Source organism: Asterias amurensis, chromosome 7, assembly GCF_032118995.1.
Source record: "Asterias amurensis chromosome 7, ASM3211899v1".
NCBI lineage: Eukaryota > Metazoa > Echinodermata > Asteroidea > Forcipulatida > Asteriidae > Asterias > Asterias amurensis.
The window spans coordinates 15,465,640-15,482,616 of record NC_092654.1 but is presented as its reverse complement, the minus strand read 5'-3'; the positions used below and the strand labels follow the sequence as shown (position 1 = coordinate 15,482,616).

Here is a 16,977-nt window from a genome sequence, read left to right as displayed (position 1 = left end):
TATCTTTTACATATAACCCCAATTAAACCAATTCACTGATCAAATTAAAATATCTTTTTTTTCAACTAACATTCTGGTTTGTTCTTTAATAACATGGCATTAAAAATATCCATGATCTAACTCGACAACTAGGTCTAGTAAATGTTTACTTTTGTCTGTATTTGAGACAGTCGCCCCATCCTATAATTGCACATTGTAAGCATGCATTATAGGCAAGCTGATAAACTGTTTGTAATAAGCTGTTAAACAACACATGCTTTCAAATAAACCGGTCTAAGTGAACACTATATAGGGCGGGATGTTTGGGTTTAATCAAGGCGTAGTATTCATCTTCACAGGTTGCTAGAACTTCTCTAAAACGTCAAATTTGAGGAGGTTACTTTTTGTGGGTTGCCTCATTGATTGACGAATCATATTATTTATGTTGCATGATATGCAAATACCGAACCAGACAGTGCTATAGTGACACGTCTGCTGAGTTGGGCAGTCAATTTACGCCTGTTCCGTTGGCCAATCACACAAGTATGTTGTTGATGTTCCCATTAAAAACAAAATCTGTAGTAAAGAATTACCATCCTCAACAATGTTCATGTTGTTTTGTTTAAGGATTCCCTATTTTTAATCGAGTTTGAAGAAGAAAATAATCCCCATTGAAAAGCCGCACTACGACAGTGCAATTTTGGTGTACAGAAAAAAAAGCTTCCCGTTGATAGTCTGGTTATCAAACGTGTAGTATGGAAAAAGCATCCGCCTCGTCATTGATGATGTGCGGAAAGGTCATACTATTAGCAATACCAAAAACAGTGCCCTGCGGGACCCCGTTTGGTAATGTGCTGAAGGATATAGTACGCACCTACGCAGTGAAGAAGATAATTAACCAATGATCTCAAACTGATAAATGACACTTTATGAGAGAAATTGACAAACAGTACAATGATTGCCACGGCTGCTATTGAAAAGCGTGGGGTTCAGAGGCGCCACAATTTGGCCCGTTGAGATTGGGGTATGCGAAAGGAAAATAGAAAAGGGGTGTTCAGTTTGTATAGACTGATCAAGACACATTAAGAACGACTGTGGTGTGTATAGGGTTTGCTACTAATAATGTGTTTTTACATTCTGGTTCAATTTCCCCTGGCTCACTTGAAGTCTAATATTTCAATAAGATAGTTGTAATTCCGGCGACTCTTCAAACGGAGTACCCCAACAAAAATAAATTAACATAGAAAACATGATAACACAAATTATTTATCTTTAAAAAGAACAAGCAAACAAACAAACAAACAAACCAAACAAACAGACAAAACAAATCACAGCAATTGGTCATCGAAGCTGAAGGTAAATGATGAGAGACAAAAAACACATTGTTATATAGAATTGTGTGTTTTCAGGCCAAGAAAGGCTTTATGCCTGCGAAGCATTTATTGTGAAACATTTTCAAAGGGAATCGTTTCTAACATTGCTTTATAATATCAACATCTCTCCAGTGCTCTTTACCATAAGTACAAGTGGCCTTGTACAGTCATTGACGGGTGAATTACCAAAAGTAGGCTACATTTTTCTGCCTCTAAATGACATTTCTGGTTCATATCTCTAACCTACATTTTAAGACAAAACCATAGGGGATTTTATTTCTGTTACTGCGTCATAGAAACTAATAGAGTTGTTTTTTGCGATTCCCGCTTTAGCAATGTGTTCCTTTTGTACAGGCTACAGTTTGGTCCAAAAACATCGGTTTCCTTAAAATCCCTTGCGAAGCAAATCCATCAATATATTAACCAACAAGCAGTTGCAGATGAAAACAAAGTGCAAGCTGTCTGTTTATCCCGGTGATATGGACATACATGCTTTACAAGTAGCAACATAACTGTCAATAGTAGGTTTCTTATACAGTACGTCAATTAAATGAGTCTTTCTTTAGAAAACCGTTTCTTCTAGCACACAAACACATGTACTAAGGCTGACTAGAATGAAGACTACATACAAGATGTGGCAAGTTCCAGACATGAGGCTATCTGTATAAAAGAAGTCCCTCGATACTGGTTGGGTGGACGTGATCGACTATGCTCCATGCCCTTTATAAAAACAAAAACGCTGATGCTAAAACTCATTTTAGTTTCGGCAAAACCCCCGAGTCACCGGCCAACAACTACTCAGGGAGACAACGGCACTATAATTAAACCTCATCTCAAGTCCTGAACTACACAAACAAAGATGAAACCCAAGTCCTCTCCTTGACCACGTGGATACAAAAGGTTTTGATTCACCCCCCCCCCCCTTCCCCCAGACCTTCCCAGAAGAGCTATTGTGAAAACATGAAAAGGAGACGCGGTTACCCGAGACGATTGATATACGTACCGCCATCAGTGCAGACCTGTGTTCTGCAATGCAATATTTATAAACATGTCTCTACAGGAATCCCTGAAGATGCTCGCCTTACCCTCAAGCGACCGAGCCTTACGCGTCCAGTTCAGAATGTAAAAGCAATTTCCTTTACGCAGGTACAACAATCTCTTGGATTAACTGAAAACCCATGGCTTATGACTTACAGGGACTTATAACAGGTTCGAAAAAAGCGGATATTGATTTCTCCCAGAATAAACTAAAAACGGTTAAAATTGTTTGTCCATTTTGTGGTCTCGAGTTTGGTAGATGTGGTATTTTTGGTGGTAACTGAGAGGGTGACATCTTGCTCAAATATCTGTATAGGCGTTCTCAGAATGGATGAAACGTGGCACGGGCGAAAAACGACCGACTTTCCACAGAGCATCATCGGATTTCTTTCAAACAAAGGATATTAGAACCATTCTCATCGAACACTTCTACTGATTGAATCTTCTGTTTTTGTTTTGTTTTTGTTTTTTTTGTTTTTTTTTATACAGAGGTGTAAGATATTTGTATAGGGTTGTCCAGCGGAGGGTTTGGGCTGCAATGCACCCACCCACACACGATATTATATTTTGTTTCCAGGTATTCTTATAATAAGGGAATCAATGTGTGGTGAAGAGGTTTTCAACTATGTGGTTTAATCCCAACGAGGCCTGGTTCTTGATAATTTTACCGAGACGAAGTCGAGGTAAATTATCAAGAACCAGGCCTCGGCGGGTTAAAAATCATAATTGTTCAATGATTTCTTTCAACACAACACCCCTCCAGCTATGAAATGATAAAGCCCTCCGCCGCCCTCGGGTAAACAACTCCTTATAAGGGAATGTTGTGCGCGTCCCGCGTATCGCGTGATGTGGCACAACTGTTTCAGCTGTTGCTCTCTACCAATAGGATTGAAGAAACTGTCTTTAAGAACAGGTGCAAGCTCGCGTGTCACGCCCATGTTTCAACACTTTTTACTGGTCATAAACAAAGGTTTATCCACACCCACGTGACGCGCTCTCCACCAACAGAAATAGCGAAACTGTCTGAGGTATTTATGAATTGTATTTAATGTCTGCTCAAATGTATACAATAAGCCAACGGCCCAAACTGAGGTTCTGTATTTTGTACAATGTTGCGTTAAGGCAATTTATCCGATCTCAAAAATATTAAATTCTAAACTAATGAAGCAAACGTTGCTCTCAAAGTAATTAAGTATATCCATAGGTCTGCTAGAATGTAATAAAGTAGAGCAAAATATACTTTTTGTTAAAAAAAGTGGTGTGTATAATAATGTCCAAAATGAAATATTATGATACTTTGTCTTATCAACAAATAAATAAAATTAAACAATTTAAATAAATCCTTTGACGTATTTGCTATAACTACTGAATTTTATCTATTTACAATTAAACGAATCGGGAGATTAGGCAAATTAATTTTATTATATTTGTTTGGCCCGGTTACTTTTTGAAAATCATTATGTTTTGCAGTGTCAATGACCCTAAAAGAATGCGTTGTTGGACAACTGTTGGTAGTAAAAAGGCACCCCACCGTTTGCAAAACTGACATAAAAAGCACGTGGTATCGGGTTTCATTTGAATTACGCGGGCGCTGATGATAAAGTTTACATAATATTCTTCGCTTTAAATGACTACTTGTTTTCTTAAGAAATGAGTGATGTTTCCTCTACCGATTGAACCAACATAAGTACAGATGTCAATTAAACGGTTTAAATGAGCCTGTTTGAACAATCAAACATCAAGACTGATTTATAGTAGTTGCAATCTCATGACGTCACTCCAACTCGCACTTGTCACACATGACCCGCGGCACAATACACATTGAACGGCATGTGCATACATTTTATTTGCAATTACTGGCACTGTTGGGTATTCAAGCCTAGAATACCTAGAAAGGGGCTAGTCTGTCTTCATTCTTGTGTATAAACAAAAATCAATGAAATCACTCATAAGAATGTAATATACACGAGACTTGGGAAGGTTTCATGTTCACACCTAGCTATGACGCATTTTCTGACTTAAAGTGCGTTGAAAGTCCCTGGAGACGTATGTAACTCTCGTTATTGCAAGTCGTGCGAGCAGTAATTTGTGACCACTGTACACAATGTTGATGTTCTTATTGTAGTTTTTAAAATGTCATGTTCTTTTTGAGTTTATACGAGTCTCATGTCGATGAAAAATTTGAATTTTAAATTTGAATGGTGTGGATTTAGTGTTGACGTTTGTCTTTCGTTTATATGTCAAGTTGGAAGTGATCTATAGATACAAGACCCAAGTAAGCTTATGTTTCAGAGAAAATTTAAGTTAAAGGTGTATGAATTTTACAGGCACTGGACACCTTGGGCAATTGTGCAATTGCCAACGACCAAGAGATTCTCACTTGATGTATCCCAGCATATGGTGCATACAATCAAATGGTCATTGTAAGAGAGGATAATGGAAGGAAGAAAAAAAAACTTGTCTCACAAATGTATGTGCTTTCATATTATACTAAGGCTTCAGGTCTGAAGTATTTTAATACTTGAGTGAGAAATTACCTCTTTCTCAAAAACTTCGTTATATCAGAGGGAGCTGTGTCTCACAAAGTGTTATACTGTTTCATTGGTCCAATACTAGAGATATGATTTTTTTAATGCCAAACCAATATAAAAACTTCAAGGGAATCCAGTCAAACTGGTCTGTCTGAATTTCTCTGAACGAACCCTCCATATCCCTAAAAGCAAAATCCAATTTTTCAAATTGACACCTTAAAAAGCACAAAGGGTTTTCTACGTGACTTCAATCTTGAATTAAAGGGACACATTGACTTGGATCGGTTGAGTTGCTCCGTGAAAGCTTTTGAAACCGTTTGTTATGAAATCGATGGTTATAAAGATGTTTATATGGAGTCACAATTGTGGCTCCACAAAATGGCGTGCCGTATGAATTCACGAAGTCTATGGACAACCATGCAATTTTGAGGCACATTTGTGTGGAACATAATTAAGTACTACTTTTAAAACGTCTTTCTAACGATGCATTTTATAACAAAACTGTTTCAAACGCTTTTCTTGGACCAACTCAACCGATCCAAGTCAAGGTGTCCCTTTAAATACTTCTAGCCGGGTTGGTTGGAAGACGATGCCTCGTAATTCGGTTGTTGTGGCGACTGCCTCTCCAGTGGGGAAATCCAGACCAATGGCACTTAATTCTCTTGTCCCGAAAGAAGGGGGAAGGAAACAATCTTAAAGTATTCTTTTCAACTTTAGAATCCGCAAGGGAGTTGCTCGGTTGCTCAGACTGGTTTGTTAAAGTTCATTTTCGGGACTTCCTTGAATTCAAAGTATCTAGGATGGAGATTAAAGATTGATTGTCTGCGACTCCACACAAACAGCACAAACGACATAAGCGTTTATATGTTCACACTTGGTGGCAATTAATTATTTTTCTTATAATTAATTATTTATTGTTAATTACAATTATTTGTTCTTTCTTTTTTTTTTTTTCTTCTCTTTTTTTTTCCTTTTTTTTTTTGGGGGGGGGGAAGTGTGGTTGGCTCTTTTGTGTTGAATTTATTCAACTTGTATGCTTTTATTTTATTTTTTTTTATTAGGTAAACAAAAGTTTGTATTTTATACCAAAGAAGGAAAACAACAATAGCATAAATGTTTGACATAAATTGCATAATGGGAAAAAAATAAACATGCTTGCATTTGTTCTCTAGAAAACACAAAACAATTGAATCAATCTACAAATCAAAGAAATGACGTCAAATAAATCAGAACTTTTCAAACATGTCCGTCAAATTTAACAAACCAAAAATAAAATAAAACCTACACTGTAGGAATGCAACACTAAAGCTAGAAACAGAACTTTAACATAGGGGGGTGGGGGGTGGGGTGTATTATTTGACACATCAGATAACTTTATCAATATCATGACATAGTATAGAATGATTAAATGTATTGCCAGCTAGTCTTCTTTGCTCTTAAAAATTACTAAAGTACAGAGAGAAAAATCTGAGCAGACTGTATCCGTTGAAGACTATAGTGTGAGAAAGTTCTTTGTCACTTTGCATTATGTAGATTCGTGTCCTTTAATAACCGTTACTGGACCCATAGTATACGGTGTTTATGTGTCTCCAGAGAGTAATGCTCTGCAATTCCACATATCAATTATAATCCCCTTAGGTTAAAGGAGAATAATTTCATATGACTGTTTAGGGTTACATGTCATTTATAGCGGCCTTTTCTGGGTTAATTGGTCGTTTTTTAAATTAAATCTAGACAGGACAATCACTGCTTTAAACCCACAAGCGGCTGATGATGGGAAACCCAAGTTCAGACATAACAGAATACAAGCCGACGCGTTTTTGTTGTTGCTTTGAGGTTGTTTTTTCGTGGCTTTCGTTTCTTTGTTGGATGGATAAATCCTCTCAATTATCGATACCCACTTGGATTATTGCTTGGATTGCTGTTGTTAACAAAATTCACTGTTAATGTGTGAGTTTTAAGCATGTAATTTCGTAATAAAGTATTTTAAAAGCATTTTCCAAGTCAAGTCAATTGTAGTCCCCAGGCTGCCTTACAGTATTATCACCTCACACTCTTAAAACCATTCCTATGTGTATACCACACCGGTTCGTTTGAGCCACCACTCCTCCCAAAAGAGATTTGTCATAAACCATAGCTTCAAGTAACACTTATTCCTAAAACGACCTCAACTCCTTAGGAGTATGCAGCACCGTCCTCAGAACGGGGTGCCTATATAGGTAGCTCAATACTGAAGTCACTAATATCCACCCATACAGGTACCCATTTACTCCCGGGGTTTGAGAAGCAAGAAACGTCTTGTTGAAGCACACCTTAAGTGTCATGACCGGGATTCGAACCCACACCCTTGTTACCACGACGAGGCTAACAGGACTTGAGTTCATTTTACTTTATAGAGTACTCTGTTACAAAGTCCCACCTGTTACAAAGCTTCACTATTATGACAGTGATAAATCACATAGAAGATGCATGTTGATGCGACGTGAATCCAAGCCTATTAATACCAACTGTCATTTTCTTACAATTTTATTGCCCCAATGGTTTGCCCTGATATAACCCCATTAGGCCTTTATAGTCTATCATTTTAAGTCAATAAAAGGAATACAAAACTAACCATATAACAGTCGTACTGTAGAGGACATCGCCTCCGTAGGCCTAAGAGTTATAAACTCTTTGTTTCCTGCGTACCCTATTTCGTTACGCAGAAGAGACAAATATTTATCAAATGTCTATGATTTGGGCTCATGATGTCATTATGACAACTGCCTAATATAAAAAAAGTTGCTCTTTACGTCGCTGAACCCATTTTGCCTTACGAACGTGACACAAGAGTGGAAATTCACATAATGTGTGGGATTCATTGACTCGCTAACTGATTCCTCGGGCGAGTAATAAAAATAGCCAAAATCATTGCTCGTTCTAAGAACTGTATTTATAGTAATAGACCAAATAGCAATAATAACATGAAACCAGGAAATAGATTTATAGCTGTTGCAAACTTTTAAAAGGACATAATATGATATAAATAATAAAAATAGATAATGGACTGACGTCTCAACCCTAGCAGGGGTCTTTCTCGAAACAAGGCTAAAAATACTCTCCTTGCTATAATTAGGGCCAGAACGTCAGGCATATCTGTATGCAATAAAATAAAATAAAACTGAGTAAATGAGATAACATTTTCTTAGATGTTGTATGCTGGTTCACAAGGCGAGCTCACTCAGCCCATCATACCGTAAGATATGTCCGGAGAATATCGACGTTTAAGGGTGGATAGTGTTTAACAATGTGTATAAGTGTCACTGTCAATGATAACTACTGGACATATCGACTCAGAGTTTGGCAAGGAGGTCTCGTTGTTGCCTGTAGTGCCATAGTGACCTATGCTTCCCTTCCAGCCTCTGTCATTCATTTCTTTATTAGTCTCTTATAATCACACAATGTCAGCTTTCTGAAGGCTTGTTATTGCTTCGCGATGCTCAAAAGAAATAGCCTTTTGAAAATGATGAGGTTTTTTTGTGATATTTTTTATCAGTTTAGACGTGATTCAAGTTGTCAAGTGTCTTCAAGTAGTCCCAATCGCTTCGATTTGAGCTTAAAGTTCGCTTCTGATGTATGGAGTGATGAAATAATATGCTGGTCTGCCCTGGAGTGATTTATAACACAGCATGGAAATTATATGGGGGGAACAAAAATCGGAACTGGCCAGTGCGTGGATTATATGACTTACAGACGCACGCAATAATTACATTAGCACTGCTGCGTAATACACGTGTAGCCGCACAAATTACTGGAACCTGTCCCTGGTTTATTATATGGAGGAAAAAATTAAATCTCAATTTCTGGACTAAATGTCAGCATCAGTTTCACCCCTGGAGGCTAATCTATTGACCCTGCATATAACATGCATCTCATAAGCAAGTCACTACTACTATTATAACTACTATCAAACCATATCTTACGCTATTGACCTACATATAACATGCATCAAACAAGTCACTATTATAACTACTATCAATCTATATTTTACGCTATTGACCCTGCATATAACATGCATCAAGCAAGTCACTATTATAACTAATATCAAACTATATCTTACGCTATTGCCCTACATATAACATGCATCAAGCAAGTCACTACTATAACTATAATCAAACTATATCTTACGCTATTGACCCTACATATAACATGCATCTCGTAAGCAAGTCGCTACTATTATAACTACTATCAAACCATATCTTACGCTATTGACCTACATATTACATGCATCAAACAAGTCACTATTATAACTACTATCAAACTATATCTTACGGTATTGACCCTGCATATAACATGCATCAAACAAGTCACTATTATAACGAATATCAAACTATATCTTACGCTATTGACCCTGCATATAACATGCATCAAGCAAGTCACTATTATAACTACTATTAAACTATATCTTACGCTATTGACCCTGCATATAACATACATCTCATAAGCAAGTACTGTTACAACTATAAACAAACTATATCTTACGCTATTGACCCTGCATATAAGTAAGCAAGTCAATACTAATACTATAACTACTATCAAACTATATTTTACGCCATTGACCCTGCATGTAACATACATCTCGTACGCTATATTACCCTGCATATAACATGGATATCATAAGCAATTCACTACTGTTTATATAACTACTATAACAAACTATTTATTGCACTCTATAACAAACTATTTATCTCCCAAACAAACATGCAACATAAACTAAAATATCCTTATGATATTTCATATCATCAATAAATACAATCTAATTAGTTAACAACTTCAGTGGGCAGTTTATACATTATTAAGTAATTTACTACAAGGGAAACTGACGGGGTTTTAGTGATATAAAATTGACGGGACTTAATAATGACAAAGTCATTCAATACATTGTTATCAAACAATCATATTTAAACTGTCCAACTGGACAATATGTTTACCAAATAACCTTAAAATAGTATTATGTTAAACAAATCCAGGACAAGTTATTTGCAAGTAGCAAAGTGATATGTTTTTCCTTTTTGAAGATCACTTCACCCCCCACCCCCCACCCTTCAACAAGCACCTCCCTGACTGAACATTCTAACTCCCCTCAAGTAGAGAAGGAGAATCTAATAACATCGACTAAACATTGCGATGATCTTTTTCAACTTCACATTTTGACGGTTATTGACGCGGTCTATTTCATTATTGTATTCACATTGAAGTCCGGAATTTTTCAATTTAAACATTTGCTTTGAAAACATTCTCATTTTGAAAAAAGGCTAACTTCCCGTGAAACATGATCGTCATCAAAACCAGAAACGAGTCGAATATAGATTCAGTTGAATTTAAGGGATGAGATTTGTCACGTCGTGTATAGACCTATGTCTCAAAATGAACGCCTAAATTCCGTATCCTATGAGATAGTGCAAACACTGCCGTCGTTATTGTTGTATCGGGTTCTCACTTAATAATAAGACGAACGTCTTTATATTGCCTTCACTCGTAGGTGGGAAAAGAATAAGCTAATATTAAAAATGGAATCAATATGTGGTCTAAGCTGGGGCATGTACACGCCAAAGCCTCCCTGTGTTTGTGAGCTATTCCCGGTGTATATAGTAGCCACAGCAAAGCATCGAGGAAAATGTGTTGACATAGCTGATTAGGCTTTTCTACTTGGATGGAATATTTATTTATAGGACGAGGATACTTTGAGCAAAGGTTTAACGTGCTCCCGTTTCAACTGATGGGATATTTTATTAATGCTGTTACTATTTGGAGCGAGATGTCTTCATGCTCATGTTTCTTTTCCACTTTGAAACTCCCAATTTTAAAGATTGATTTTATATGATATTTAAGCATACGCCAACTCAAAATCTCCAGTTTGCTATGTCATTTTTAGCTAAACACTAGTCTCTGCAGCCTATGGCTATGTTTAAGGCAATACAGGAAGCAATGTTCATGTTTTTTAATCAATGGTCAATTGTCATCATTTTAAAATAAAGAACCAAAAAAGTAATCGATGACTTAATTGGAATGTTGTGTTTAAAGCTAAATGCTCACCGCAAGCCTTTCCTTATCAACACTAATGCTTTGACTTTCTTATAGACCTATTCAATCATTATGCGTTGCAAGTAAGTCCATGTGGTTAATTTTCACTTTCACATCTACTGGATACAGACACCCGAATTACTTACATTGCAAAACCAACATGAACACTTCCAGCTAGTTCGTAGTAATAATTATGCGAACCAGATCTAGTTAGACTCCTCTCTCTATCAATAGTGTGTATATTGGTCATAAGGCTTCATTCAGCAACTGCATATAACTCCATTAGTATCATGATTTACCCTTTTCTCACCACATCATGAGCTGTTGCTGTTGATTTATCTTCATTTCAACGACATACTCATTTAGTTGGACCCAAAAGGCACTGGACACGTTAGGCAAATGTCAAATACCAGCTAATGTCAAATACCTGGGGCCAATTTCATAGAGCTGCTTAAGCAAAAAATTTGCTTAAGCACGAAAATAGCTCGCTTATTTTACACATGTTACTGGCCAAAATGTCATGCCATATACATTGCTTTTGACTAGTATTTAGCTGTTGTTTACTAAGCATAACAATTGAGTGGAGTCTTGGCCGGTAATCTGATTTAACTAAGCAATGAATTTTTTGCTTAAGCAAAATTTTTTGCTTAAGCAGCTCTATGAAATTGGGCCCAGTAATTACCCTTTTTGGGATCTAATAAAGATTATTGTATTGTATTGTATTGTATTACTCTCATGTTGGTGTATCTCAACATAGTATAACAACAAATCTGTGAAAGTCTGTGCTCATTTGGTCATTGAAGTTGCAAGAAAATAATGAAAGAAAAAACACCTTTGTTGCTTTACTTTGTGCGCTTTCAGATGCATAATAAAATGTTTTAGTCGATTACTTCGCAGAGGGAGCCGTTTCTTACAATGTTATTTTTAATACTATCAACAGCTCTCTATAGCTCTTTACCAAGTCATTTGTTTGCTAACAGTTATTTTGAGTAACTGACAATAGCGTCCAGTGCCTTTATTAAAGATACGTTATGAGACATCTTTAATAATAGACCCATCGCACTAGCAGCCATCGGTTGTCAAACGTGCACGAGTGAAGGGATGTTCGTTGGCTGAGAGTCGTGTGCATCCAGCGCGTTACACGCATGCACCCGTCTATTGTTTTACATCAATGTATACGGTGGCCAATGACGTCATGTGAAGTTCATCCGTAATGAACACAAACAAGGCATCTATTTATCGCAATGCACTATTGGCGTCGAAACGTCAGACCATACACTATTTGTTTATACCATGTCATTTTTTCTTGGTAAGTAGTTTGAAGCAGCTAGAAACAAAAATCAAAAAGCCGTGGTGCAAAATGCAGACCTCACCTAGTTATAGCCTACTCTTATCTGCACAGTTTCAAATCATATTAAATTAATATTTCATTAAATTTGTTCAACCACGTCGACGGACTTATCTTGTTTATGTATCATTTGGTCTGTGTGTAAACAACGCTAATTTAGAAGTAGATTTCCTGCCAATGGAAACGTTTTGCAACCAACAGGAGATTTTGGCGGTCAAATAGGTCTTTACATACGTACGTAAAAGAAACTGTTATACGTCCAAATGTCGATATCATCATATGATACAGGAAGTTTAGAAAATAAAATTTTCAAGCGTAAAATCTATGACGTAAATCAAATTCAATTATGTAGTTAACAAAATATATTGCCATGGACTAATAGAGAACTATATCACATCACATACCTATACAAACATATATTACAAATATTTGTGTAGTTCTCATGCAACAATAAGCATCACGATTTCATAAAAAGGTAAATCAGCAAGTACATCTAAATTTGTAGCTGCCACAATACCATTTCCCGGTGAACACAAGTATGTAAATTTGAAATCATTCATGTAAATTCGGAACAGGACGACGTCATTGCCAGTCAGACAGAGTCATCTTGGTGCGATTTTAATAACTAGGCGTGGGTTATGACGGCAGATCCTTTCAACAAGGAGGATTGACTGTTGATGTATACTTCAAGAAGACGAAGAAGAAGCCAACAGTGGGCTATGGGTCTCTAGGGAGAAAAGAAACAATTAATAAAGCCTTGGGTTGGTGGGGGAGACAAAATATCCACCCCTACGCTTGAATTGGTTTGAGCCGCGGATTCGCTGACTGACGTGACGTATCTGGTTTGAGTGTAAGGTGGCGCGCTTCCGCCAGTAAAAGATAGTAACATCATTTTGCCGCACACTGGACGGCAGGGCTGATAGAGTTCTCATAAGGGGGTATGAATAACCAGCATTATCGGAAACTTTCTTTCTACACAGGAGCTACAGGATGCGGACGACCACTCTTTTCGTAATACAGACAGTAGTTGTTATCGGGTACTTCACCTGTTCGTCGACGGCAGCGGCCAATGCCTGCTGCAGGGGAACGTGTCATGACATCCCACCAGGTTGCAACTGCCCGTATAAGTCTTACTTGTGCGGGGAGTTGAACGCACTTACAATGGGAAAACGAAAAGCAGACGACACTTCTTATCTCCTGACGCAAGAACAGGAGACGCAACAACAAAACCAGCAGCGAAGAACGCAACAGCCCCAACCCTGGGTTGACCGGCAACCAGATGACGACCGGTAAGTTAGCACGTTTCCACTCCATTTTCCATCCACAAAGACTTCGACTCAAAAGTTACCATAATTGTCATCTTTTCAGAACAAGCTAAGGGGACAAAGTTTCAATAATTGTAGTTTAAGAATCAGCGGTCTTAAATTCACTCTATACAGCATGATTTGTCCAATATAGCATGGACCTGTGATCAATTTGACAAAGGTAGTCCTTTAGAACCAGTCATATGACTCTTTATGGGTGTATGACTCGTCCTAACTCAAGTTAAGACGAGTAACTCTTTGTGAAACCACCCAGATCTTCTTCAAAATTTTTTGAATGATCTCTGTGGTAGCTCCTGGTTAAGGTACCAACGTGCAGCAATAAGACAAATTCATGCTCAACAATCATCTCTTTTTGATTAAGAATGATTCAATTGGTCAATAATTACACCAGCAATTAGCAATCTGCCGTTTTATCATTAAGCCTGTCCCTGCCAAATAAGCGCGACGAAAGCTACCCGTTTGCCACCTGTCGTGCCGATACTTCCATCCACTGTGCCGACACTTCCATCCACTGTGTAGCGCCACCTCTGGGGGCTGTACGGTCAAAATGCTCAAACAGCAACTTCTTCGCAAGTTCGCGAGTCCTCTACAATAAAGTGAATGTTCATTTGTGGGTATAGTCTTATGAAACAAAGTGCACTCACTGGCTATATTTAACGACTAGTTCAGTATGCAAACTTTAACAGCTTCAGTGTCAGAAGACGCTAAATACTGAGTCTTTGTAAAATACTGGTACACATTTTTATCCCCCAAAAAGAGTGTTTGTCATTTTGTTCGCATAACTAATATTCGGAAACTGCTGTAATGAATGCACAAAATTCATTAGTTCATTGTGAAATGTATTTAAATTGCCATGCCAAAGTATATAAAAGTCAGTCTTTGTTAATAATAATAATAATATTATTAATATTTGTTATCGATAAATAAGCCGGATGGAAAACTGACTCGATAAGTTTATTTAAAATTTGGGGTGAACAAAGTCAAAACTGACTCAAACTGAACCTGCGACCTCAGGATTAAAATGCCAGCGCTCTACCGGCTAAAAGACATATTATGTAAAGCTTAATCCGCGGCACACCTTTGACTACCATAATTGTGACAATTAAATTTCGGATTTTGAAACTAGACGTTTAAAGCTTCATTATGGATTTATAAATTTCTGAAAACCACGCACTACTGGTCAAAACTTGAATGAAATTCCCCTTGTATTGCGTAGCTTCGTACCCTGTGTGCCCTCTTTTTTTTCCCAGATTTCTGTTGCAAGTTAAGAGTCTTTTCTTGTAAAATAAGCCGTCGGATTTTGAATAATATGAGCTGATCTTATGTAAGCTTAGCTGGAATGTTACACGTTTAGGTGCGCTGTTCAAGTGGTCACAGACTTTTGCTTTGACTATTGGAAAGGTCACCTTTTGTAATAACAGACGGCAATCGACTTTTGGTTGAAATCAAATTTCATGTGTGAATGAACCGCAGGATACAATGATTTCGTGAAATACAAACATTCTGACAATAGTCATAATTGACAATGACACACAAACTATGCAATGTCAAATGCCAACCTGCGTAATTGATGAAGCACTTCTGAATTGGATGTTGTTCGTGAGATGTTTTTTTACGGTGAATCTTTTTGAAAATTTAATATAAAGGAGTGTCAAATTAAGTTGTTTTTTGTTCAAGATTATCGAGTGCCTACGGCGAAAGATGGGGGAGTGGAGGTATGTCTATTGTTGAAACAGGAATTATGCATGAACGCCATTTTAGAAAGCAAATATTTTGCTTTGTTACGGCCATTGTCTATCACTTATCTGTTGTTGCATCAAATGGGTTGCTTACTGAAATGAAGTCACAAAGTTAACATTTCACATTTCAGCCCTGCCAAAGTTTCTCTTTTAAATCTTTGATTGTTCGATCAGCAATCACTTGAAAATATGCAGTACCGGTATGATCCCAAGAAGACAGAGATACATTATGCAAATGAGAAGTATTATGCTCAAAACCACAAATGAAGAAGCAAACGGGGAAAATCAAGCAGCATGGCACGATAGTTGTAATTGTCTTGTTTGTTACACAATCTGATACATGTTAATACGATCCAACCAACTTCAACAGTCAGATGTAATACATAATATTTTTTATACACACAATTTTGTATTAAAATACTATTTCCAAAGTTCTCAAAGTGATATCTATACTAATCTAATTTATGTATTTATGTACGTCATCTCTAATGAGGGTAAACTCCAATCAGCCCAAGCACTGCTTTCCATTGAGGCACTCAGTACCAACAACTTATTATTATAAAACATTAAAGGCAGTGGACACTATTGGTAATTGTCAAAGACTAGCCTTCACAGTTGGTGTATCTCAACATATGAATAAAATAACAAACCTGTGAAAATTTGAGCTCAATCGGTCATCGAACTTGCGAGATAATAATAAAAGAGAAAAACACCCTTGTCCAACGAAGTTGTGTGCGTTTAGATGGTTGATTTCGAGACCTCAAGTTCTTAATCTGAGGTCTCGAAATCAAATTCATGGGAAATTACTTCTTTCTCGAAAACTATGGCACTTCAGAGGGAGCCGTTTCTCACAATGTTTTATACCTATAACCTCTCTCCATAACTCGTCACCAAGAAAGGTTTTATGCCAATAATTATTTTGAGTAATTACCAATAGTGTCCACTGCCTTTAAGGTACGCATTACACCACAAAAATTGTTAAAAAGGAAAGACACCTTGGTCTCCAGCCTAAATAGCAAATAGCGCCTCTGTCCATTTGGGTTCACAGAATCTCATTCCTGTAGTATCTCGTAGTGTGTACAATCAATATACATACACTTATTGCAATTAACTTCAATTTCTGATCTGAATGAAGATGATTTCATTTAAGGTTATAAAACAAGAACATCGATTCAAGAGACGCATTGTTTCAACAGCTTGATAAATACAGTACAGCCGAACTACAGACAACTGGTCGCTAAAATTATCGAGCGGTTAACACCATGAGATAAGGCATCGAGCGATCGCCAACAGCCAAACGTAATTATTTCAAAGCCCCGATTCAAAAATGTTTTTCAGATTTTAGGAGCCATGGCGTTTCGAGATTGTGGAATCATTCATATTTTAGTCAGACACGTACAGTGGTAGTACGTGGAAGATGATTTGGGATTTAAGACGGGGCGTTGAAAAATTGAATTTTAATATTTAACTTGTTTTCAACAGATAAATAGTTAAATGTTTAAAGATTCGTTTATGGCCTAAAATTGGCCTTAAGCATGCCCTCAACTGGTTTGGTAATTCATCAACATGCTCATTTATCAT

General features: G+C 37.2%; 1 protein-coding gene across 2 annotated transcripts in view; it reads left to right on the top strand.

The window, feature by feature from the left end:
- Nucleotides 1-16,977, top strand: part of LOC139940067 (uncharacterized) — a 67,827-nt gene that overhangs the window by 13,581 nt on the left and 37,269 nt on the right. The window contains exon 2 of one of the 2 annotated variants that reach the window (XM_071936300.1): nucleotides 13,313-13,621. In XM_071936300.1, coding sequence (XP_071792401.1) covers nucleotides 13,323-13,621 — 299 coding nt within the window. In that variant the 5' untranslated portion in view covers nucleotides 13,313-13,322. Of the gene's footprint in view, nucleotides 1-13,241; nucleotides 13,622-16,977 lie in introns of those variants that run through there. The other variant, XM_071936299.1, reaches the window with a different exon arrangement.